The following is a 25,374-nucleotide window of genomic DNA, read 5'->3' on the forward strand; positions in this document are numbered from 1 at the left end:
TGCCTGTAAGGTCTCTTTGAGAAATCTGCTGACAGTCTGATGGGAACTCCTTTGTAGGTGACTGTCCCCTTATCTCTTGCTGCTTCTAGGATTCTCTCCTTCATTTTAATCTTGGCTAATGTAATTATGATGTGCCTTGGTATGTTCCTCCTTGGGTCCAACTTCTTTGGGACTCTCTGAGCTTCTTGGATTTCCTGGAAGTCTATTTCCTTTGCCAGACTGGGGAAGTTCTCCTTTATTATTTGTTCAAATAAGTTTTCCACTCATGGCTGTTTCTTTTCGCCTTCTGGTACCCCTATAATTCGGGTGTTGGAATGTTTCAAGATGTCCTGGAGGTCCCTAAGCCTCTCCTCATTTTTTTGAATTCTTGTAACTTCACTTTTTTCTGTTTGGTCATTTCTTCCTTCTGGTCCACCCCCTTGCTTTGAGTCCCAGTTTCCTTTCCATCACTATTGGTTTCCTGTGCATTTCCCTTCATTTCAATTAGTTTAGCCTTCATATATTCTTCTAATTTGTGGCTAGAATCAACCAGTTCTGTGAGCATCCTGATCACCAGTGTTTTGAACTGTGCATCTGAGAAGCTGGCTGTTTCCTGGTCAGAGTTATGGGCTCTGGGGCTTTGAGTTCTTCTTGAGCCATATTTTGAACTGTTCATGCCTGTTACGTATGAGGAACAGAACCCTAGGTGTTCACTCAGTCGCTGGGTTGTGACTCTGTATGTGGGGGCGGGGTCAAAGGAAAACAATGGCGGCCACTGGGGCCCACACGGTCCGTCCCACTGCGCGCGAATGTGTGACCATGGTCAGCCCACTGCTGCTGAGTTCACCAATGGTGCCCGTGCGGTCCGTCCCACTGTTCACTCTGCTGGTTTATCTGCATGCGAATGTGTGACCTCAGCCAGCCCACCACACTGCGCCCTCACTGGGTCCGCCCAACTTGGGGCTGTCTGGATGACTGGGGTCGGGGGATCTTTCTTGCCTGTCCCCGCTCTGCTGCTGGCTCCGTCCCTCTTACCGGTCCGGTTGAATGGTTGGTTGTTGTCAGACTTCCATATAGTTCAATTTTCTGTTCTTTGGCTACGTCTTTGTTCACCAAACCTTTGTTGTATTCAAACTTGGTTGTGGGACAAGGCACAGTGTTTCTACCTATGCCTCCATCTTGGTGGAAGTCCCAGACTCCTTAACTTCCTGTGAGCATCCTGATCACCAGTATTTTGAACTGTGCACCTGATAGGTTGGCTAATCTCTTTGTTGCTTAGATATATTTTTTCTGGAGCTTTGATCTGTTCTTTCACTCAGGCCTTTTTTTTTTTTTTTGGTCTTTCAGCCTCTTACATAGTAAGGGGTGGAGGCTTAGGTGTTCACCAGGGTGGGGCAACTCACGTGGCTGGGTTGTAACCCTGTATATGGCAAAAGGGTTGAGAGGGAACAGTGGCGCTTGGTCCACTCTCTGCTGAATTTCAGTCACTTCCCCTGCTACCCACAAGCAAATTGGGCCCTTCTGGTGCTGATTCCCCAGTGGGTGGGCTTGCGTTCATTTTAGGACTCTATTGGTCTCTCCAATGAACTCTCCTGTGAGGCTGGGAGTTTCTCCCACTGCTGCCACATGTGTTTTCAATTGGTGGTTTGAGGCTTTATTTCCCTGTGCTGAGACCCTGGGTTGTGAGGTCGGTCTTGCTCCCCAGGTGTTCCTCCTGTGAAATGAGGAACGTTATTCGCATGTGAATGTGGGACCACCTGTTCCATCAGCAGCCTCCTTGCCTGCCCTGGTCCACCACCGCCACTTTGCTGGGAGTCCTCTCCACCCCTCCTATGGGTCTGGATGGGTGTTTCTTCTTCTCTCTTTTTTTAAAAGATTTTATTTATTTTTAGAGAGAAGGAAAGGGAGGGAGAAATAGAGGGAGAGAAATATCAATATGTGGTTGCCTCTCATGTGGCTCCCACTGGGGACCTGGCCTGCAACCCAGGCATGTGCCCTGACTGGGAATCAAACCAGTGACCCTTTGGTTCGTAGACTGCCCTCAATCCACTGAGCTATGCCAGCGAGGGTTGGATGTTTCTTCTTTAACTCCTTGGTTATTGGACTTCCATACAGTTCGATTTTCTGTCGGTACTGGTTGGTTTTTGTTTTTAAATTGTTGTCCTTTTGGTTGTGCAAGGAGGCACAGTGTGTCTACCTATGCCTCCATCTTGGCTAGAAGTCCTAGCATAATGTTTTTAAGGTCCATCAAATTGAAGCTTATATCAGTAGTTTGTCCCATTTTATTGCTGAATAGTATTCCATCCAAATTCTTCTAAAAGTCACTGATGTTTTGAGGCAACACTGAATGGGATGCAGAGCCCTGGTCTCCTACACCGCCTCTGCTTTGCTGAGTGGCCTTTGGCATGTCATTGCCTAGTTTGGGCATCTGTTTCTCCATTTGTAAAATGAGGGGCTAGATCATACATATAGTTTCTAAAGCCTCTTCCAATTCTTAAAAAAAAAACAACCCCCCTACTTTGTATTTTTCACAGAGTGCCATTAGATTTAGTATTCCAAAATGTTGGTATCTCTGATCCCACATCTTTACCTGTTTTAAAACTGCCATCTCCTTTATTGTCAAGGTTGAGGAATCTTAATTTTAAAAAGGATGCAGTTTAGCAAGAAAATCCAGTTTCCACCAAAAGAGAGGAAAAGAATTAAGGAGCAAATGCCATCTAGTCTGAATGAAGGAGAAGAAACAAGTGAGATAACTAAGCCAGAGGACAGAAAGTGGTGGGTGGGCCACAGCCACGGACGTGTCAGACATAGTATTGAAGGTCAAAATCCAGGCCATCTGGTTACCTTGGGAGTAAGAGAGATGGGATATAGGGAGAGGGAGGCCACCAGAGTGGGAGAGGTATTGAGGGCTAGGACCCCCTCCCTACTCTGTTCCCATAACCTCATTCATTCCCTCAACCCTCCTTCCCAATACCTCTCAGGCTGCTCTGCTCCTTTAGTTCTGACCCCATTTCCTCAGGATCTCGTTCCCTGAGGAGCGAGGCCTGACATTTCAGACAGAAGCCGCGGAAAGGAGGTAGGTCGGAAAGAGGCACTGTGTGTCTGCGTCATCTTATTTTCTGTTTTATTATTTTGGAACCCAGGTGGCCGAAGACGTAAGCACTTAGACATTTACCAAGAATTCCAGTCCCCCAGGCACCAAGGAATATCAGAAGTTCTTAATTCTCTGCTGACGAATTACTACCAAGTGTCAGATTTTGGAGGACAAAAATGGTGATTTGTAATTCCCGTTCTTATTGGTTATTGTGCCATAATTGCACAGGGTGAGGGTTAAGGTGCCCTGGAAGTAGCTATACCTGGGAAGCTCCTCTTGACGATGACAACCACAGCCTTCTCTTAACTCTGCAGCCAGTAGGAACAGGCTTCCCTGCTGATCCTCTAATCTGCCAGCATTCCCCACAACCTTCTGTCCTTGGTAGTCCCTCAGACTTCTACACCTTTTAAGATCCTTGGGGTTTATAGGGACCTGGGGAATGGCTGTACGTCTGAAATACACCTGTAGGAAAACCTTCCAGGCCTTTGAATCCTCATTTATTGTGACATCTGTGGACATCCCAATAGCAGGCTGGGATCTAGGGACTGAGTAAGGTTTGTTATTGGGACTCTCTGAGGCAGATAATTCTCCCTATAGTTGAAAAACAATTTATTGGTACACCTGGTGTACACAATTGCCCACTTCTGATGTTTATGAGCACCTGCTTCTGACCGGAAGTCCCTGAAAGCAGGAACCAGGTCACGGCTCAATCAGAATAGCAGCTAGTCCCACATCACTTCTGCAAACAGGCTTCGAGGCTTGTTGGGCTGTGAACACCAGTACCGAGAACATGCCTCTGAATATTATTGTCTAGCACCTACTTTAGTGTCTGGCATATACTGGTCATTTCAACCTATTTTTGATGAGTGAATTAATTAATGTCTGTTACGTTGATAAGGATGACAGGATGACAAAGGTTTCTTGTAAGCTGCAAGATACTTTGTAAGGCAAGGCATCTCTCCTTAGCAGCACCCATCCTCCCCAAAGCCATGGCTTCTTTTATTGGAGGAAACAGACAGGCATTGACCTTCAGAATGAAGTATTTATCCTCCCATCAGGTCCATGCCAGGAGAAGCTATCAGTGATAGAGTAGGCAATAAGAGACAGCTGGTTGGGCATGATACCTGGATAAGGAGAGGACAGGGATCTCCTATGCCTGCCCGCCTTCTCGCTCCTCTGGCTAGGACAACTTTAGTGTCTTTTGCCAGCAACTTATCAGGAAGGACCAGGACTCTCTGGACTCAGAAGATCCAGTTCTTCAGCTGTGCTGCCTCCATGGGCCCTTCTTCCACTGTCTAGGCCCTCAATTCCTGGTAGGAACAAAATTTTGCTTTGGAACAAAATTGAAATCCCATGTCTTTGATACTACCCATATTACCCTTCTTTCCAGGGGAAGAATGTGTCTGTGCAATGGTATGCCACTTTAACTCTGTGGAGTTGATGCACCAGCGGTAATTCTAGCATAAAGAAAGGGCACCACTTGCCCAAAGTATTTCATGATTCTTAATTCCAGCAATTTTACCTCAAACTCACACTGTATGGCTCAAACAATAAAAAAAATAAATAAATCACTCACCATATCCTATGACTGAGAATTTATATGTTGAGGAGTCCGAAAATGGAATAAGTTGTGAGGCAAGAACAGATTTCAAGAGACCAACCACCCACCCTTTGGCCCTCAGGCAGACTGGTGGTCAGGAGTTAAGTATTGGTTTGGAAAGGACTTGAATCTGGAGTCAAAAGACCTAGGATCTGCTCTTTACTAAGTGGATGATCCTGGCTGAGTCATTTAGCCTCTGTGACTTAGCTTTTTGTGAAGTAGAGACAGTATCTGCATTTTCTGCCTTACATGCTTGTTGTGAAAATTTAATGAAATAATATATGTAAAACCTATAAAATACTAGACAACTGTTAATATTAACATCTCAGGCAAATGTGCACCTTTGGAGATTCTTTAGGTAAAACATAAATAGTAAGCCTTCTGTGTTCATAAGAAAGTTTTACAAGAATAGAAATTAGGAGTTCAGCTCTGGATTCAGGACCCATGAGTAACCTAGGGCATGTTATTTCTTTCTGAAACCTCAATGAAGGGGAAATAGTACTCATCTCATAGGCATGGTCTTGAACATTAAATGAGATAATGTAAGCACAGTGCTTAACATGTACCTGGCTTGGAAAAAAGGAACTCAATGAATGGTAGCTGCTACCATCACTGTTATTAATGAAGATGTGAGATAGGGTGGTCCAATAAGATCTCATAGAGATCTGAGCTAGAAATCAAAGGACTCACCTTTTTGGGGCCCTAGTTTCCTTACTTGCACCATAATAAGAATCTATGCTTTTCTTCTTCCATATGCATATATATATGCATTTACATATGCATATATATGAACTTTGAGCTAATTGGAAGGATTGAGTAATCTGATAAGCTGCAAGATTTTTTTAAAACAGTTAAATTTATAAAGATTGAGTTTTTTCAGTTCATCAGTTCAGTTTTTGTTCATTTCTACCTGCCCTTGGTAAAGTTGTCCTCTTCATGGAAAAGGAGTACAATATTTCCTAGTCAATAAAAAGGATTTCAAATGTCAGATCTTGAAGTAAATCCTTCAAACCTGGAAGAGTACACCCTGCAAAGAAAACCTTTCTTCAGGATATTGCATTGCCTCAATTTGTTCTGTATATGTAGGCCAATTTTAATATTCACCCAACTCTTGAATATCCACTTTGAGTATTATCTGCTTTCAATATTTAATCCCAGAATAACCTCTTCTTGCCTTGCAGCATGCTCCCAGATTACCTGCTTTTCTCTGATTAGTTAGTATGGCTTCAGGGAATATCTTCATTTTAACATTAAACTGGGAAAACACCGAAATAGAAAGATAAATTTGTAGCAAGATCAAAATTAGAATTCATAGCTAAATATAAATCTGGAGGGAATTGTCCAATTATTTGGATAGTCCCTTACCGCAGACAATCCAGGGTTGATTGCCTTTTGCTTTGTCCATTTATAGAGCAAAATGATTAATAAATACCAAGGGTAATATTTTTCTTTTGAAGAGTAATACTTTTTAGTAGTAACTTAAATGCTGTTTTCTTTCCCAAATGTCTTCTTATATATTCTAATATATGATTTTCACAACTGCATGCATTCTCTTTGGGGACCATCCAGTCTCATTTTGACTTGTAGGTCAGAGAGTATTGAATTGAGAAGACCAGGATTTAGCATGGAGTCACCTTGCAAATTTGAGCAAGTTTTTCAGTCCCTTTATTCCTACCACTCTGCCGAGCTAAACTGGAAATGGACGACTCTTGAAAAAAAGTCCTGCTCCTTTACAATCACAATTTAATTTACAGGCTAGCAGCTTTTTTTTTCCATTTTTTTCAGGTTGGACCAACACCAAGTACAAACTTGGAAATGTGGAGAAAGACAAATGTGGGTGTCACAGGAGGTTCGGTAGCCATATATGCAAATCACATGCAAATATGTTCAAAGTTTGCATTACTGTGTAGACTCTTTGGAGCTTGCAAGCAGCACCAAGATACTGAGAGTTCGAACCTGCATTTAGATTAAACCAAAAGTAATGATTTTTTTAAATTAACGCTTTTTTTGGTACTTGTGAGACGCAACTTCTGAAAGTTTGACACTCCTCCCTACCCCCCACGAAGATTGCACTGTCTGATTCCATCTTACGCTTAGTCCCGCCCCCGCAGTCTGACGTCACGTGACATTTTATTTGCATACTACCTGGGACTGGGTGTGACGCTCCCCTTTTCTGCGTCTTTTCATTGGGGGCACCAGGGAACTAGCCCTCTTCAGGGTAGACCAATCAGCAGCCCCTCGGACGTGCGAAAGCGGGCACGGGTGAGATGGGGGTAGGGTTTGGGGTTGGATCGCTAAGCATATTGACCAATTATCCTCTGGGAAGGGACGATCAAGTCGACGATTGGTTGGGAGGAGAGGTCTGGGAATCCGAAGGCCAATGAGAGCCCCGGGTTGAGGGGGCCGGTCTCCGCCTCGTAGGGCTGATAAGCAGCCGCAACGGGGGTTGGGGGCTGTGCGGGGCTCGCTGTGGGGCCGAGGCAGGCAGGCAGTCGGGCGGGCAATGGCGGGGGCCGCAGCTGGCGGCAGAGGCGGAGGTGCCTGGGGGCCCGGGCGTGGAGGGGCAGGGGGGCTCTGGCGGGGCTGCTCTCCTCCAGCCCCCGCCGGCTCCCCCCGGGCTGGGCTGCAGCCGCTCAGGGCCACGGTCCCCTTCCAGCTGCAGCAGCCGCACCAGCGCCGGGACGGGGGTGGCCGCGCAGGTGAGCTGGGCCTGGAACGGGTGCTGGGGGAGGAGCCGTTGGGGGAGGGGGCCGCGTGGTGGGGGGAGGGGCATTGGGAAGAAGTGTGAGGGGAAAGTGGACGGGGGCGAGGAAAGAGAAAGGGGGTCGCACAAAGTCTGAGAGGGCGGAGGGAGCGAGAGCGAGGAGCCATGAACTCGGGGTGCACCGCCAGGTCTGTGTCCTAGGTGTCGGAGCTGGGAACCGAGGGGAGGGACCTGGCAGATGGAAGCTGGCTTTGGGGGCGTAACCGAAAAGTGGCAGAGGTGTCGTGTGGGGGTGAGTGGAAGATGCAGGGGTAGCTGCGAGGTGTGAGGAAGAAGTAGTTGGCGTCTGATGGGGGCGCCTTGTGCAGGATGGCGCTCGAGCCAGGGGCCGGTGGGCGCTGGGCCTCTGCATGGGGAGGGGGAAGGGCATAAAGGAGAGTCCAATGGAGCCATGTGTTACTTCTCGTACTTGAGTTTGGCCCCAGCATCCCGCTCTATAGCTCTGGAGTTCCTTTCCCCGGCACTTTTCGTGCTCTTTCCTTTATGCCATCTCCTGGAGCTGATTTCATCTGAGTTGTTGGACTAAGTTAGTTTAACGACTTTGAATAGGTACAAATGCTCCACTCCTATTCCCTACATTCCTCTTGTTGTGTCCCAGAAGTTGTATGTTCCCACATCACTGACTTGCTTAATATGGCTGTCTCATTCCAGCCATCGTGTGTGTGAGTTTGAGGGAGAGGGACCTGGGCAGTTTGCACCCAGCTTTGCCTCCTCTCCATACCACAGCCGTTTTGTCCTGGGTATTGCCAGCCAACGTGGCAGTGGGGTGAGGGCTACAATCAAGTACACTATGGCAGATACCCCCACTTTCCAAACAGCACTGAAACGGTGTCTTAATAGCAGCTTGATGTGAGTGTGAGGAAGCTACAGAGGAGTAAGCTTACCTGACTTTCATCCTCATAGCTATGATGCCCCCCTGCCCCCCCCCAAATACAGGCAGTGAGAAGTAGGAAAAGGAACCTAACCTACATGCATGAAGAGGCTAGCAGTAAGATGAAAGTGAGACTTGCATTTGATTCACACCATATGTGAAAAGATCCTTGCACACTTCCGAAGCCTCCGAGTCTACCAAATGTACAAGAGTCATGGTCCCTGCTGTCTAACAGTTAGTGCCATTTTCCAAACCAGAGTTCCCTGAGCTTTTTGTGATTACTAGGCTTAGCCTGCTGCACATCCCTCTTTGAAAGTATAGCCGTTACAATGCCTTCTAGGTAAGAATGGGATTAAGAGGGTCTCTGAAATAGAAAGTCCAGGTTTATCTGGACCTTACCGGAAATGTTAGCATTGCATCTTGGAATGCAGAAACTTGATCAAATCTGATAGCAAGATGGTGACCGACTAGTAAAAGTATGCTTAGAATCTGGCGGTATAGAGCAAAGTAATGTCCAGACAAACTCACACCTCTCATGAGCTCTAAAGTAAACCACGAGACTACAAACCTGTTGGTTTTGTTTGGGCTTCTTCGGAGTCCAGGGAACTTAGTATAACAGCAAGCACCAGAACCTTAATCACATTTAGTAGAAAGCGACAGAAAGCCTGCCTGTGTAGTAGCTGGAAATCTATTAGCAGTAGTATTTTAGAGCAGTTATGCTGTGTCTACCATAGCACTTACATTAAAAAGACAAGCACTGGCAGATGCTGTGGAAAGGAGATGAGTGTAGGCTTGGATGACTGGTTCTTTATGTGGCCTGATCCTTCTGTAGGCCCAGGGCCCTATGACACTGGTGAAAACAGGAAACTAGAGTTCTGCATTACCTGTCAAATGATTTAGGGCAAGGTTGGTGGTCTCTTGCTTAGGAATTGGGCTGGCGGATTATTTCTTCACTTATTACTATCCTAGAGCCATTAATAAGGCACCAACCTTGTGTGTGGTAAGATTACCTGTAGATTTCCAGTGAGACAGGAGCAAGGAAAGATAGAAGGAAAGACTAGCTTGGTGACTCCTTTGTGGCCAGATGTTAAGGGAATGTACCTGGCCTTCAGTTTGGAAGCACTTCAGGTCTTCTGCATGTTCACTTTAACCTTTATGTGTGTGCAGAGTGTTTCCACTCTAGGCCATATGTGATAGAAGGAAATGGCTTTGCAGTCATAAGCCCTTAAGGGAATAACTTTAGGTGCCAGAATGTCTGGGTTTTGAATCCAGGTTCCACCATTTGCTAGCTGTGTGGTTTGGAGGGAGTTACTTAACTGTTGTGCCTCAGTTTCCTCATCTGTAAAGTGTGAGTAATAACAAAACGATAAGCGTCAGATGAGGTAGTAGATACAAAGTGCTTAGAACAGTGTTTGGCCCATAGAAGGTGCTATGAAAGTGTTTGCTGCTGCTGACACGGTCGTTCCCCCCACCTAGCCAAGGCGCGAGCACTGCTGGCGGGAGCACATTGCCTTTTCAGGCTTCAGAGAGCAAACCCGTATTGGTCTGAAACCAGTACTGCAGGTTTCAGAATTTCAGGGCCTCCCTTTGCACTTTTATGCCCTCATCTTTTAAAATGAGCTTTTTAAAACAGGGCTCTGAAACCCAACTGTTTAAAAAGGCAGGTGAGCTGGGACTGGGTTTCAGGAACAATTAAGTGTCATCGTTTCTGTTTCCCATCTTACAGTGATGTAGTGGTCCGTGCTGTGCAGTTATCTGCACACTCTGTCGTGTTCTTGACAAGATATATTAGACCTTGTAAAAAAGGGTTATGTCGTAAAGCGAGATTTCCCTTCTGTGGCCATTCATCCATAAGGATGTCTTCATAAAGTGAGGAATGGCTTCGTTTTATGAGCCTGGGCTAGGGGTGTGGAAGACGGAATAGAGAGAAAAATAAAGGTCAACTCTAAGAAAGCTAAGAGCCACTAGTGGATAATAGAAACCCAGGACAAATTTCTTACTGCAGTTTCTCCTTTAATTAAGTTCTTGTTTGTGTCTGATGTCTTTTGAAGGCTGTTAATGTTTATGTGCTTCCAGGACTACTGACGATGGGAAATGGGACCAGGAGGTAAATTGTCTGAGGTTCCAGTCTTCCTATCCTGTTAAGTGTCTCCATCTTCATATCCCTAGAACGAAGCTAATATTTAATCCAGCTTTGCAACTTCTCCTCCACTGGAACCAGCTTAGTGCTAAGGGACACTAATGCTGCCTCTGCATTTCCTTCGCCCACCAGAACCTTCTTAAACCAGGGCTTGACTTTAGGGCCTACAAGCCAAATCCAGGCTTCTGCCTGTTTTTGTAAATAAAGCTTTATTGGAACATAGCCTTGCTCCTTCACTGAGGTATCATCAGTGGCTGCTTTTGCACGACAATGACAGTGTAAAGTAGTTGTGACAGAGACCATTTGGCCTGCAAAGACAAAAATAAATGGCACTTGCCCTGGCTGGCGTAGCTCAGTGGATTGAGTGCAAGCCTGCGAACCATACGATCGTGGTTCAATTCCCAGTCAGGGCACATGCCTGGGTTGCAGGCCAGTTCCCAGCAGGGGACTCACGAGAGGCAACCATACATTGACATTTCTCTCCTTCTGTCCTTCCCTCCCCCTTTAAAGATAAATAAATAAAATATTTTTAAAAAATAAAATGAATGGCACTTAACAGAAGAAGTTGGCCTATTCTTGTCTTAAACAGTGTTCCTGACCATGATTTCCTGTATATTTAAACTTTATGTAGGAATCATGTTTAAATTCTAAGGTGGTAAAGAAAACGAACAAGCTTGTGTCCCATGCATGTTTTAGGGGTAAAGAAAAGGGGTTATCAGCTTCCAGCCAGTTCTCAGTCTTTGTGGAAGATCTGCACATGTGAATCCAGGGTGACCGTCCCCTCTGTTTTCAGGTGACCCATGTTCAGTAGACATAAACTCATTTGGATTTACATAAAAGCGTAACTATTAGGCAAATTTGCACCCCACCCCCACCCCCAGCTACCCACCTTGCAAACCTAACAACTCATAACATCAGGGAACACATTTTAAAACCAGATGGAAATTACCTTTGGCTCGTCTCCTGTTTTGGATTTTTCTTGTTATCTTTTATTTTTCTGAACAGATCACTGTGAGCTGGCAGCAGTCATGGCTGCTCTAAAACGCTGGCTTCCCCACAGGGACATGGAAAGGGTTTATTTTAAACGTTGATTATGTTCTCCTGGATGGTCGTTTCAGTGAACATAAGGCAGCATTGTTATTAGCAATGCTATTGGTAGTTATTAAATTCCTTTCCGTACAGTGCTTTGAAAACCGAGTCCTTGGAGGATGCTGGGGGTTCAGATCAGTGTGGAACCACATAGAAGGAGGTTGCCTATAGGAGACGCTGAGAGGAGGCCCTTAGCAAACCATGTTCCTTTTGGACCTTGGTTCAACAGTCTGAGAAACAGTTTGGAGAGTAGAACAGAGTGCAACCATTCTCCCCCTACCCCCACCCAGAAATGTAAGTGGAATTGCATTTAATTTGTAGACCAGTTTGGGGGGAAATGACATCATTTTTAATGTACTGAGTTCTTCTATCCACAAATGTTTTATACAAATATAGATATATGTGACATTTATTTAGGTTTTTAGAGTGCAGCTTTTCTATGCCAAAGAGCCATCCTTGCTGTCATGAAGCTTGGGGGTGCAGTTAAAATCCTTTAAGAGCTACAGTTGTCCTTCAAAACCCTGTGAGTGAGGCAGCTTTTGTTTGGGAAGCATTAAACAGCAGGCACTTCCCAGCCTGGCACTGCTAACTTGCTTTTGACAGCTTTGCTAGTACCAGGCACATGGTCAGCAAAATGCATTGCTGAAGTATCTGACTCTTAAATGTTATCATCAGTGATGGCATCCTTGAAATAGGGGGCCACACTGCCTAACTGCTTTATTCCTTGGTACCCAAAGGAGTGTGGGTCTATGTGTTCTTCTGTATTTTGGACAGTAAAGGATTATTTCTGTACGTATGGGATGTTCTCCACTTACGTAAAATAGAGCTCTAGGATATTTTCAACCACTTGAGGTCTGTGGAGGAGGGGTGAAACAACAGTGGGGTGTGGTGGTAGGACAGCATCGCTTTCTGGTTCTAGATACAGACACATCTCCAGGACATTTGAAGGAGGATTGCAAAGTAGTGAGCATTGCCCAAGTGGTTGGTGGGCTTTCATAGCCACAGAACACAGTCCCTTGAACAGTGTGACGGGCAGGCACCAAGGCTACATACGCTCTTCCTTGATCTTAATGGAACTGTTAGAAACTGCACTTCCTCCTCTGGATTCTTACAGCTCTCTCAGGGAGAGCCTTTGTGCTGGAGGGGTAGGATGTGTGGCATGTTCCAGGGCCAGGGCTGGTTCTGAGCTCATATGGACACTATATATCAGATACTGTATGACACCAGCTCATATACCTGCTTTACTAGACTTACTTGGGCTTACTTGTACTCCACAGGAGTCCTGTTCAGGGGCTGGAAGGGAAAACCTTTGTGCTTCCTTCCCAGTTCAGAGCCAAGATGGGTGCCCACCAGGAATGTAGTTCAGTGAGATGGGCCGATGTCTTTGTGGGTTAATGAGTTTTACTCCCCTCTGGGATGAATAGGAGGAGGAGTGGGGAAGGGTGGAAGCAGGGGAAAGATGAGTGGGACAGCTGGTTCAACTTTCTACCTTTTCCTGAATCGACTCTTCACAGAAAGCTCCCATTATCTGGTTTGCAGGGTTATGAATTAACCAAACATTAGCCAATTCTATTCACATTGTGAGGTCAGAAACAAATCCTGGTCTCAGAGAAAAAAGAGTTTGGGACTATATTTGAAGTGATAAATTATCTGTGCTCCATTTCCTCTCCAGTCATGGGGAGCTTGGGAAGGGGCCATTGCTGGGAACAGCTGCATGGTGGGAGGTTCTGCACAGCTGGCTGTTCACACTCTGGACTCCAGCTCCTGGTCCTCACTGAACCTCCTGGTTTTGAAAAGTCATCCTGGCACTTTGCTTTCCCTTCCACACTCCTCCTCAGAGTCACTGCAGAGTGGGCTGCCCAGCTTGGAGCCACGTAAATGTTTATCCTCAGGTTCCATTAAGCGTCAGTGGACTTCTGCTGTGTGGGGCCATCACAGCTAATCAAAGGTAGCTTTAGCAGACTTAAAAGAATGCTCTCAAAGTATTTCATAATCGGAAAACTTCTAACTTCAGCCCCTGGGGAACCTGGAACTGCAGTCCGGGCTGTGTGCAGGCACTTACCCTGCCCTGCTCACGAGCTGACACTGGGGGTGGATGGAGCGCCTGGGGCTCAGCCCTGCCTGCACGTTAGCAGTTCTGCTTCCAGCTCCCTAATAAAAGGGGTGGAGGCTGGGGGAGGCCTGGGAAGACTCCCTGAAGGGTTTTGGTTGATCTGAAGCAGCAAGCCCATGATTAGGGTTTGGGGGCGGGGGGGCGGGGTCTCTCAGAGATGACTGAAGGTGACTTATTAGAGAATGTGCAGTGTTTGGCAGTGCAGAACTGTAAGTTTGGGAGGCCTCTTCTTTGACCCCATGCTCCCTATTCTGTGAGTGGCAGGTGGCTTTTTGGGGGAGGGGGGACTCTTAACAAGCATAGTCTACATTACCACCAGCTCTTCCACCTGAATCCCTTATTATCTGATCCTAAATGAAAACATGCAGGAGAACGTTAAGGTCTAACCTCCTTGAGAGGCAAAGGCAGGATTAAATGTACAACTCTAAAAGCAAATAACTAACATGTCTACAAGTGAATCAGATACAAGTTCAAGCTGGAGGCAGCATAGAATGAAGGAATGCTGCAGTGTTAGGTGGAGCTAATTAGAGAATTACTGGGTTTGGGCAGGCTTTTTTTTTTAATTGGACATCATATTATTCTCCCTAAGGTTAAGTTTTTACTCTCTCCTCTCCTTTCCCTTTTCAGAAGTGGCATTGGAGTGGCCTTGTCTGGTCAGCGGTAGTCCTTAACTTTCTCACATCTCTTTAGTCCCTTCTGCCTCATGCTGAAATTATGTGCCTGCCTTTTTAAAAGGTAGGCACCTCATGTTTCAAGTTTAAGTGCAATGGAACTCACCCTGCAGCTTGAACAGATTTGAGTGTTTTTGCAGAGGGAGGGCCAGGGCAGATGGGGAGTGTCGTGCTCAATAAATACTTGTTGGATTGAGTTGCTGGAAAGGCGGCAGGGGTGGGGAGAGTGAGCCACACTTCCCCCGGGCTCACGTGAGGTGGTTTTTCCCACTTCAAGTCCCCATACACTGTGCCCCCTTTATAACACCTCTCTTCAGCTCCTCATGAGCACTCCCCCCACCCCAAGTGTTAGTCTCCCTCTCTCTCTAAATCACTATTCATCCTGGTCATTGGGCTTGAAGCCCAGCTGGTGGCAGCGACGTGGCATTTCCATGGATGTCATTGCTAGGCTGGTAGACTCTCTTCCCCACACACACAAAGCCAGAGGATGACTTGGGTAGTTAGTTACCAGGTTGATCCATGGAAACAGCCAGTGTTTAGGGTTTTATAAAGGTTTTTGTGAAAAAGCCAGACTACCTAGCTTTAGGCTTAAATGTGGATATGGGTGAGAGGCCAAGGAGACCAGGATGAATACTAGATGTCCTTTCACTGCAGATAGATTTGCGCCAAATTCCTAGTAGTCCTAAAAAATACAGCAAAAAAAAAAAAAAAAAAAAAAGCAGGAAGACAAAGCCTGAACTGGTGACTTTTCTAGGCCAGGGAGCAGAGTTGTCTGCTGACCCCATCGGTGGCTTCCGAAGTGTGATCGGCCTGGAAGCCCCCCTCCCGAGCCAGGTGCCATCCTGTGATACAAGGCACTGTGGTTTCTCTTTCTCTTCCCCCACCGTGTGGGAAAATCCTGGAAAGAGAAGCTCATCATTCGTCAGCCCTTGATTGCAAATACTGTCATCCATGGAGCCTGCGTTCCCTTGCCTTGTCAACCACAGGCCTGGTGGCTTAGTCAAAATGGTTTACAAACCCCCTCAGCCAGGGGTAGCTTTGGAGGGGTAAAAGTGTGATTGGGAAAAAAGAAAGGCAGCTTCTTTTCATCTCCTTCTCCCTTCTCTTCCCCACCGCACACACTGCCTTCCCTTTAAGGGTTTTCTGTGCTCTGAGAGAACCACCGTTGATAACACGTGCGCTCCCTGCCCCACACCTGCAAGCTGGCTCAAAACCTGCTGCATGGCCCCTGTCTGGGATTGTCTTTGTAACTCATGCCCATCAGATACGACACATGCTGGGGCGGAGGGCGGAGGTGGATAGCACTTGGCATGATAGAGGGGATGCAGCCAGAGCTTTCACAGTATTACGTAGTCCGGACTCAGAGACTGGGGAGAGAAGGGTGACGTGAGTCACATCCATGGGCTCTGTGCACATCTGCGCACTGAGAGCGGCCCCTGGACTTGTCCTTATTGGAACCGAAATCCTGGGTAGTTCCATGTTCACGGGAGACAGCTGAAACAGGTGCCCCGTGGGAAGGGAGAGTTTGTGAATCCCAGTTCCGGGAGATCCCCAAGTTCATCGGCATTTTCCAGGGGAGTAGAGCATGTAGATCTTTGCCTTTGACAGTGGGTACCATTTGTTTAGCTCTTTGTTGCTCACAGTCAGTGCTCTCCAATGCTTCTCACTCATCTGCACATCCTGCACGTTCTCGGTCCTGCAGGTGCAGGTGGCATTTGGTGGTTATTGCAGATAAGGAAACTGAGGCCACGAAAGGAAGTGACTTGCCTAAAACCGTGTGACTAAGAAAGCTCTTTTGCCCCTGACCCTAGGGCTCTTCCCACGTAGTCTGGACAGCCTGGGGTGCATGTCCTCCCCAGCTGGCGTCCTCTGCTGCCTGCCCAGCATGTGCCCAGCCTTGGTTTCCCCTCTGCTATACACCTGTATTCCAGGAGCAAAAAGTCAATTGTTCAGTTGACCAAATTAGAGAATCAGAAAAGAAAATGGGCTTCATAGAAGTCTGTTCATTTAACACCCGTAAGTGACTGTCCACTTGGTGCGGCTAATCGGAAGGTGGTGGTTATTACGTCATATGTGTAATATGATGGTGGCTTTTGAGTGTTTCTAATGGGTTGGACACAAGCGATTTCCATGTGGAATGAGAAGCTAACCAGCGACAGATGGGGCCCAGGAGGCGGGTGGGGTTTTCCTGCCTCTGGGGGTCATGGTCATTTTTGCTGAGCTTGGGGTCATGTAAAGATTCTTTTAAGATGGAGCAAATGGGAAAGGGTGTATGTCTTAAGTGTGATGGTGTGCAACCCCCAAAAAGCAACTGGGAATGAATGTGGGTGGTGCATTCCTATGTTGGGGGGTAGGTGCAGGTGGCATTCCATCTTGATGACAATTTAGTGCTCCATGTAGGGAATTCCTGGTGCAAACCTTCCCCTGAGTCCCCTAGCATGATCCCCCCACCCCCACCTGAGTATGTTTCTGTCACCTAGCTTTAGGTTAACTGGGCCTGGAGTCCTTGTAGCGCATGATAGTGCCTTTCTAAGACAAGCCTGTGCCTAGTAAGGGGGACAGCGGGGGACTTGAATTCAGGGCAAGGTCCATCTAGGGACTTGGTGTCATGGAGAGTTGCCTGGCCTGCTTCATAGAGATTACCTACCCCTCTCAGCAGGGTTATGGGCAGCCTTACCTCCTTACCTCCCTTACCAAACCAGATTCTGAAGAGAATTCTTAACATTCTACTAACCATATGCTTATGTAGCACCTTTCTTTCCCAATTACTTTCCAACTTCATAAAATAAAATCCCATTGTAACAAGTATAAAAATTATTCTGTATAATAAAGCAACTTCCATGGTTTATATAACTGCTTTGTGGTTGTTTTTTGTGTTTTTTTGTTGTTTAATGAAAAAGACAAGAATAACCAACTATCTCATGTAACAAGTACTTTTTCTGGTCCCTGTCCACGTACTAGTTCGTCTCTACACCAGAACACTCAAGCGCTTGCTGTTGGCACTGGGGTCAGGGAGAAGGGAGCAGAGCTGTGGAATCATCACTAAGTAGCAAGGCCCCTTTTGCTTTCTCTTCATCCCAAACCTCCCACCCTCCAATACTTCCTTGTTGTTTTCAAATAGAACACCACACAGAAACCCAACAAAGGATGGTGTATGTGTATCTGAATGTGTGTGTCTCTGGTGTGAATGTGGGAGAGTGTATATGTGTGTGAGAAAAAGTGCACATGAACAAAAGCAAGTGATAAAGCAAGTGGGGCAAATATTTAACAATAGGCCGATCTGGGTCAAGGTTATATGGGTGTTCTATGCACTGTTCATGTTCTTGCATCTATAAGTTTGAAACCAAGTTAAAAGTTTAGAAAATAAATATGTGCTAAACTAATTTGACTGTGCCATGGTAGACGTTTTCTTCTGCCATCCTCATAACATCTCCTGTTCTTCCCATTTAATAGATGGAACAGCTGAAGCCCAGAGAAGTCAATGACTCATCTGAGTTCATGTAGAATGTTGGGGCGGAGGCAGGATTTGGACCCAGGGACTGACTGTTACAGTAGGCCACCCCTCAGGACACTCCATCATGTCCTTACTAAGTTTAAGTTAAGCTGAACAAGGTGGGCATCAGATTCCATGACAGGGCGCCTGCCGCTGTGTGTTGGAGCCCAGTCCCTTCCCCACACTGACCAGTGGAGGGGTCGGTAGGGCTGCGGCAGTCTGCTGGTCTGCACCAGGTACCCTCTTGGGGAACGCTGCCTCCTTGTTCTAAGAAACACTCTTCCGTTGCTCTTCACTCGACTCTCTTCATTTCTTACAACACATGAAATCAGAAGGAGAGAAACTACTCTGCATTTTTACAGTAGAGATCTGAGGGGAGAGGGGAAGAGTTGAATTGGGTTTAGAAAATGATGTCAGGTTATGGGCCTGGGCCAGACAGCTTTCTCAGTTGGTTTGTTGTATTCACTGCCTTGTAATGTATAGGCGCCTGGGAGAGGGTGCATCTGAATGGTTTATTGTGGCGTGTCTTAACCAGTGGACAGGAGTTCCAACTTAAATACAAAGGCATGCCTCAGTCAACGAAACCTTCCTCATAGCACAGGGCCTAGGGAAGGGTGGACCTGGTCATCATTGCTAAGTGAACGGAATAGAGGTTCAGGCCACTGCCTGCAAGTGGGGTATTCATCTAGTATTCATCCCCATCTTTATTTCCCGGCTCCTCTTCTCTCACACCAAACCACATTTTATACATCCCATCTGTGCTCCATTAAGGCACTTGAATTATTTCTGACATTTTTGCTTACTGGTATGTCCCCTCATTTCCAGAATTGGGGTAGGTAAATGAGTCGTACTGTACTTCTTGTTTATTCATTCGTTCATTTATTTATTTATAGAGAGAGGGGAAGGTAGGGAGAAAGAAAGGGAGAGAAACATTGATGTGCAAGAGAAACATCGATCAGTTTCTTCTCCCAACTGGGTGGGGACCTGGCCCACAACCCAGGCATGTGTCCTGACTGGGAACTGAACCAGTGACCTTTTGGTTCACAGGCCAGTGCTCAATCCACTGAGCCACACCAGCCAGGGCTCTACTATATTTCTTAACATAGAAAAAAAATAGGTTTTAAAAAGTTGTCTGCATTAGTGTGTGTCCTCTATCTGAAATGTCTCCCAGCAGCTACCCTAGAGCCATAAGACCGGTTAAGTGGGCATGAAGGAATTTTTTTCATGGGCTTCAGCCAGTTACATAAAATACACCCAGGAGCATTTACTGAATTATTACCCAGCTTACATACTTAGATTGTCCTTAGGCAGTTACCAAGTTATATCTGCTGTCCCCACTATTCTCTGATTCTTCTTGGCTCTGTCCTACCCCAGAATAAGTGCTTGGGTGGCTGGGCATCCCGAATCAGGTCACAGGGCAGAGGAATACAACCCACTGCGTTGTCTGCAGCTTCGAGGTCTGTGTTGGAGCAGCTGCACAAATGGCCAAAGCTGTCTGCTTAGAGGGGACAGTGACAACGGAGCTTTTTCCTTCCAGTTCTTAGAGACATGGATAGGCCAGTCTTGGTAATTAACATTTCAAACTGCTTCCCTTTGCTTCAGGAGGATAAGCCTTTTCTTTACCCGATTTAGAAAAGGAGGTGACATTACCATTATGCAGCCCTTGGTTTAAAAGTGGACACAAAGCCCATCTCACACTGGGGAAGATGGCATGACTACCTTCAGTGACTGGAAGCGTGCGGGTGAGGTGAGCTGACTAGCATCCTTCTGCTATGAAGTCATCAGTGCTCAGGCACATGCCAACAGTGGGACAGATGTTCCCAGTGTCAGACCTTTCAGCACTCTTGGAGGGGGCTAGCTTTCCAGGCTTGGTTTGCTGCGGAGGCACTGCATAGCCTTTGAGCCTCCCCCAGGGGGTCTGAACAACTGGCAAGAGCAGGGGCTGACCTGGAAGGTTGCCCAGCACACTGTGGGCTTTTCCACCTGTAGGACACAGCCTGGGAGTTTGCCCCTGAGCTGAGGTCAGGTTGGGTCGGTTCCAGAATGTCAGGGGCTAGTTGGGAACCGCTTGATGGGGTGTAGTGGTCTCTCAGGTATCTCCTCTTTGAAACTAGGGACACGGGGTAGAACCTGAATAAGGAGATGGAGATGACCAGAGAGGACTTTCTGCAGGGGGACTAAATGGTCCACGTAGGTTTGCAAGGCTGTGAGGGTTGAGCAGAGTGACCCTAATAGACCCTGAAGGCAAAGCAAATTCTGTGACTGTACCTTCCCCGAGGAACATAACTGACAATTGCTGACTACAGCCCTGCTCCCCACTCTCAATCCAGAACGAAATGAATCAGTCAGGGGTGGAAGCAGAGGTCCTGACAGATTCCAAACTGCTGAGGTGTAGCAAGTGAGCAAACCTGCCCTCTGAGCGCTGATGTGTACCAGGTGTTTACTCCAGGCTGGCCCCGTCATGTGATTAGACCTGCCTGTGGCTTGCCACAGGTAAATTGAGCACTATTTATACTCTCCTGCTTGGGGGAGGAGGTGGGAGGGATGATCTGGGCGTCCACAACACAGCTGTTTAATCAGCAAGTCTCCCCTTGACTTTGGGCCTTTTTTCTCACCTTATGTTACCTCAGGTAATAAATAGCATGGACTCCAAGCTTTCATTTTAGCTGAATTGGTGGGGAACCATCTCTTATTTACTCTTTAATGGTTGGGGAATTCTAGAACTAGTGGAGACTCGGCTGTTCTGATGTAACATACTGCCTTCTGGGGGTGAACACTGAGACATCTGGGAGCATATAATTATCTCTTCCTGGAGTTGCTCTTTGGTAGATTCTACAGTTTCCCTCATTCACTTCTGATGAGCAAGTTCTTCATTTTACCCAGCTAGACTCTCCTAACTAAAGTCTTTTTAACGCCCTTCATTTTTGCACCCACTCAGAAGACTTACTGATAAATTCGAATTCGTTTCATCTTTCTCGGGGACCCACCTGCTTTTCCTTTAGCCATTCTTATCCCTCTTTTCTAGGATTTTTCTGGTTTCTACATTTCTTTTGAAGAACAATGATAGCAAATGGATGCCCAGGGGTAACTTGGCTGGACATATATGGGGTTATATCCAGCTTCAACTGTGTTTCTGGACCTATAGGAACCCCCTTAATTCTGCCCCCAGTCTTGCTCTCCTTCCTGGGATGACATGGCACTTCTCGATATGGCCTAAAGTCTCCTTCACTTAGTGGCCTTATTCTAACCTTATACTCATTTACATCTTTCAATTCCTTGCCTCAGATTAAGCCTCATTCACTGTTTCATTTCTTCTCGCCCATCTTCTCTTGACCCAAATTAGAAATCCAGAGTGCAGTGACCCAAATGAATTTGACTATAATTTGCCAATATTGAGGTGCTAAAGAGTTTAGATCCTTGCTGAGAGTGAACTGAATTATCTTCCCAAATTAAGCCAGTTTTTTTTATTTCTCACAACTGTGTTTTGAAAAAATTTCAAACCTATAGAAAAGTTTGTAAGCACTTACTCATCACCTAGACTCACTGACAGCTTGTAGTTCACAAGTGGCCAACGCAAGGCCCACGGGCCCAGTCTGGCCCTCCGCCTTGTTTATCTGGCCCGGCACCGTGTTTGTACCTGGTGCCAGCGCCGAGCTCCTTGCCCCTAGTTAAGGAGTAGTTACACGTATACAGTCCTAAAATTATATCTGGCCCTTTGAAGGCAACCACAAGGCTGATGTGGCCCCTGGTGAAAATGAGTTTGACGATGTAGCAATATTGTCTAATCTCTCTTCTCCTGTGTAGCATGTATATGTGTGTCTAGGCATGCATACATATGTGTGTCCATATGTGCTTTTTGGGTGAACCAGGAAAATAAGTTACAAATATGACACTTTGCCCTTTTCTTCAGTGGTATCTTCTGAGAGTAAGGGCATTCCTCTACATCATCACAATTCCATTATTACACCAAAGAAATGATCAGTAAGTCCATCTCATCTCATCTCATCTCATCTCATCTCATCTCATCTCACAGCTAGTCCATGTTCAGTTTCCCCTTTGATGGCTCTTTTTTTTGTTTTGTTTTTGTTTTTGTTCCAGGATCCAGTGTCAAGGTTCTTGTTTGGTTATGTCTTTTTTAAAAAGTCTATCTAGAACTCCATTCCCACCCCTGTTTTTTGTTTGAATGTTTGGGTTTTTTAAATTACATTATTTTCTCTTATTAAATATATTGGGGTGACATTGGTTCACAGGGTCACATAGGTTTCAAGTGTACATTTCTGTGATACGTCATCTGTATATGGCGTTGTGTGCTCACCACCCAAAGTCAGATCATCTTCCGTCACCATATATTTGATTTAATGACTTGAAAAGTGGACCAGTTGTCTTCTAGCTGTCCCACTGTCTTGATTTTTTCTCTTTCCTTATGGTGACATTCAACTTGTTCCTCTATCCCCTTTGTTTCATGCAAATGAGAAGTTAGGTCTGGGACCTGACTGGACTGAAAAAAAACATTTTGGTGAGAGCATTTCATGGGTGAAACACAGAGTGTCCATTACTGGCCATGGAGGTAGTGATCACCAAATTTCCCATTGTAAACATATATTTAAAATAATACTAAAAATTTTCTTAATAATTAGTTAATGGGGTGATACTTTGGCGTGATATAAATACTCTGTTCCCCAAACCTTTCTCCCAGTAGTTTTGGCATCCATCAATGACTTCTTAATTGGGCCATTGTTGGGAGTTGTGTAAAGCCAGTTCTGAATTAACGCTAATCAATGTAAGTATTGACATGAGCAGTTGAAAATAATTTCAAAATGGTGTGGGGGTTGGAATCATTGAGGGGAAAGCAGCAAAATGGGGCCATCGTGTTCTATCAGAGTGTAGGTATTGTGTGTGATGTGGGCCACCATTCAATCAAGTATCAGTTGCTTACACACTCACTGCCGTCTGTAAGTCTGAGGCCAGGGAGAAAGCAGGTAGAGTGGAGCTAAAGCTAAGTCATGGTTCAAAGGGAAAATTATTTTGACTATTTGGAATTTATCTGTAATTCTATTCTTATTTCCTCCTTTTGCACTCACTTTCCACTCTCTTCACTAGAAAAGGGATCCCTCATATCTTAATTGTTTCTTCCCCTCACCCTACACTCCAGTGGGTAAAACAGTGTCCCCAAGACCCAGGTGTGGACGGCCGTCCTGGTTCCTAGCCAGGAGAAGGAAGAGAACCCGTGCGGCTCAAAGGAGTGGCTCCTGGAACTAGGCCGCCAGTCAGTCGTCCGACGCTTGAGTCTGCGAGTGCAAGGCAAGGGTGGGAAATGTGGTTTCCCAAGTCTTCTATCGGGGAAAAGGCCTGGGTCTCAGTTTGCTCCGTGGCACTAAAGAAGCCAGTTCACTGTCTGCATGAGGGTATATCATGGTCCCCCCGCCAGTAACACTTGGAAGCTCTGCCCCCTTGCACAGGAGAATTGAGAATGCATAGGGTGTATTCAGAATAGAAATCAGGGTGCAGTTTCAACCACAATTGTCCTCTCACAGTATGTGTTGCAGATGAACCTCCTCAATCTCTTGTTCTTCCTTCTTTTTTTTTTTTAAGATTTTATTTATTTTTAGAGAGAGGGGAAGGGAGAAGGAGAGAGAAACATCAATGTATGGTTGCCTCTCATGTGCCCCTTACTGGGGACCTGGCCTGCAACCCAGGCATGTGCCCTGACTGGGAATCAGACCAGTGACCCTTTGGTTCACAGGCCCGCGCTCAATTCACTGAGCCACACCAGCCAGGGCTGGTTCTTCCTTCTTAAAAGACTGCCTAAGAGCTGACTGGGTGTTGAGGTTTCTTCTCTACTTGACAGGCATCAGATCATCGTGAGAAATGAAGATACTGAAGGGTTTATGCCTGTCCTCTGAGTTTATAGGCCACCCAGAAATTCACTCCCCAAAACCACAGAATGAGGATTAGTATTAGTATTATTATTATTTTTCTAGGGAGACAGGGCTAGACTATGTGCTCTTTATATTATTTTTGCAAAGGCCAAACCAATTCCAAAGAAAAGCCTACTCCAGTCAGTAATTAATGGTGTTTTGTTTTAAGAATGTCAGAATTTTAAGAGTTCCTACAGAACTCTTCAGAGGATTCAGATAAAAGGTGAAAAGTTCACCCCACTTCCTTTTCTTCAAACTGCAGCTACTTGAGAATTGAACACAAAGTTGAGTAGCTGCTGTCTACTCCGTCTTCACACCTCACACATAGGGATCGCCCTTTCCTCCTTTCTGGTGGCAGAGTGTTAGTGCATTCCTTATTCTTTGCCCACAGTGACATCTCCAGGGGGCTGTCCTGACTGCCCTCTCCAGCTGCCCATAGATGTGGTCTGCACCCTGGGGAGTCAGGTGTGTAGCCCGAAATGCTTTCATTTGAGATATGCACTTGAATATAGAGTCAGTAATTAATTGAGGGTCTGCCTGAGAAGTTTTTCATACATATACAAATCTCATCACTTTTTTCTCATTGGGTAAGCCTTCTGGTAAGGGAAACGTGGTGTTACTGTTTATTTCTTCTTTTTTTTTTCTTTAAATATTTTATTTATTTATTTTCAGAGAGAGGGGAAGGGAAGGAGAGAGGGAGAGAAATATCAACGTGTGGTTGCCCCTCATGTGTCCCCCACTGGGAACTGGCCTGCAACCCAGGCATGTGCCCTGACTGGGAATCGAACCTCGATCCTTTGCTTCGCAGACCCGCGCTAAACCCACTGAGCTGTGCCAGCCAGGGCTCTTCTTTTTTAATCTAGTTTCTTTGGTTTCTTCTCCCTATTATGGTTGAAATGAGCTGTTGCTTGGTGTTGAAAGAAGTGTTCCAAGGCCAGAGTTTAATTTTCCCAGTTGGGATGGATGGGGTATCCTTGGGCTTTCCAGGGAGGGCTTCTAACTCTTACGTAGTCATATTGGGGATTTCAGTTTGACCACAACTTCCCTCCAAAACCCACACGTCCCTGAGTTTAAGCAGTTAAGCGGTGTGGGAGCCCGGGAGCTCGGAAGACTGCACAGTTTAATCCCCGCACATGTACAGAAATGGAAAAATAATCCCTGCGAAGCTGCAGGGAGGGACTTCCCCTGCTTACTGCAACTCTTATTGGGGAAATGTTTAGAAATTCTGAATCCCCATCTTGCTTTGCTCTTCTCCAGATAACTCCGCTCCTCCCTTTCCAAGCTGCTGCATCACAGTTAAGGGATGGGACAGGGCAAGGCCTGTTCCCTCCATGTGCAGACCATGTGCCCTGCCTCATCCTCTGGGGCTGTCCTGCCCAGCCTGCTTGTCCTTCCTAAGTGAAGATCAGTGACTGAGAAAAGCAGACCATAGAAAAATGTATATAATGTGATCTCATTTTATTAAAAATGTGAATGCATACATATGCGTGTGAAGAGAGACCCAGGAAAGATGTGCATAGTGGTGATCTCTGAGTGGGGGCATGCATGGTTTTTATTTCTCAGTTTTTGTTCATCTGCATTTTCTTACTTCCTCCAACATATGTATAGTTTCTGTTATAAATAAGAGTTCTTTTCTCTTTAA

At 46.0% G+C, this 25,374-nt stretch overlaps 1 protein-coding gene across 3 annotated transcripts in view; it reads left to right on the plus strand.

Annotated features, from left to right (window-relative positions):
- The window catches only part of FAM117A (family with sequence similarity 117 member A), a 65,955-nt gene that overhangs the window by 14,425 nt on the left and 26,156 nt on the right, over positions 1-25,374 (plus strand). The window contains exon 1 of one of the 3 annotated variants that reach the window (XM_037033276.1): positions 6,864-6,935. The exons of 1 other annotated variant lie outside the window; for it this stretch is intronic. Coding sequence is in view for 1 of the 2 variants with exons in the window: in XM_037033274.1 (XP_036889169.1) it covers positions 7,177-7,372 (196 nt within the window). In the remaining variant the exon portion in view is untranslated. Of the gene's footprint in view, positions 1-6,863; positions 6,936-7,176; positions 7,373-25,374 lie in introns of those variants that run through there. One more of the 3 variants, XM_037033274.1, reaches the window with a different exon arrangement.

The sequence above is a fragment of the Sturnira hondurensis genome, unplaced genomic scaffold (genome assembly GCF_014824575.4).
Source record: "Sturnira hondurensis isolate 20B ecotype Veracruz unplaced genomic scaffold, ASM1482457v3 Scaffold0021632, whole genome shotgun sequence".
NCBI lineage: Eukaryota > Metazoa > Chordata > Mammalia > Chiroptera > Phyllostomidae > Sturnira > Sturnira hondurensis.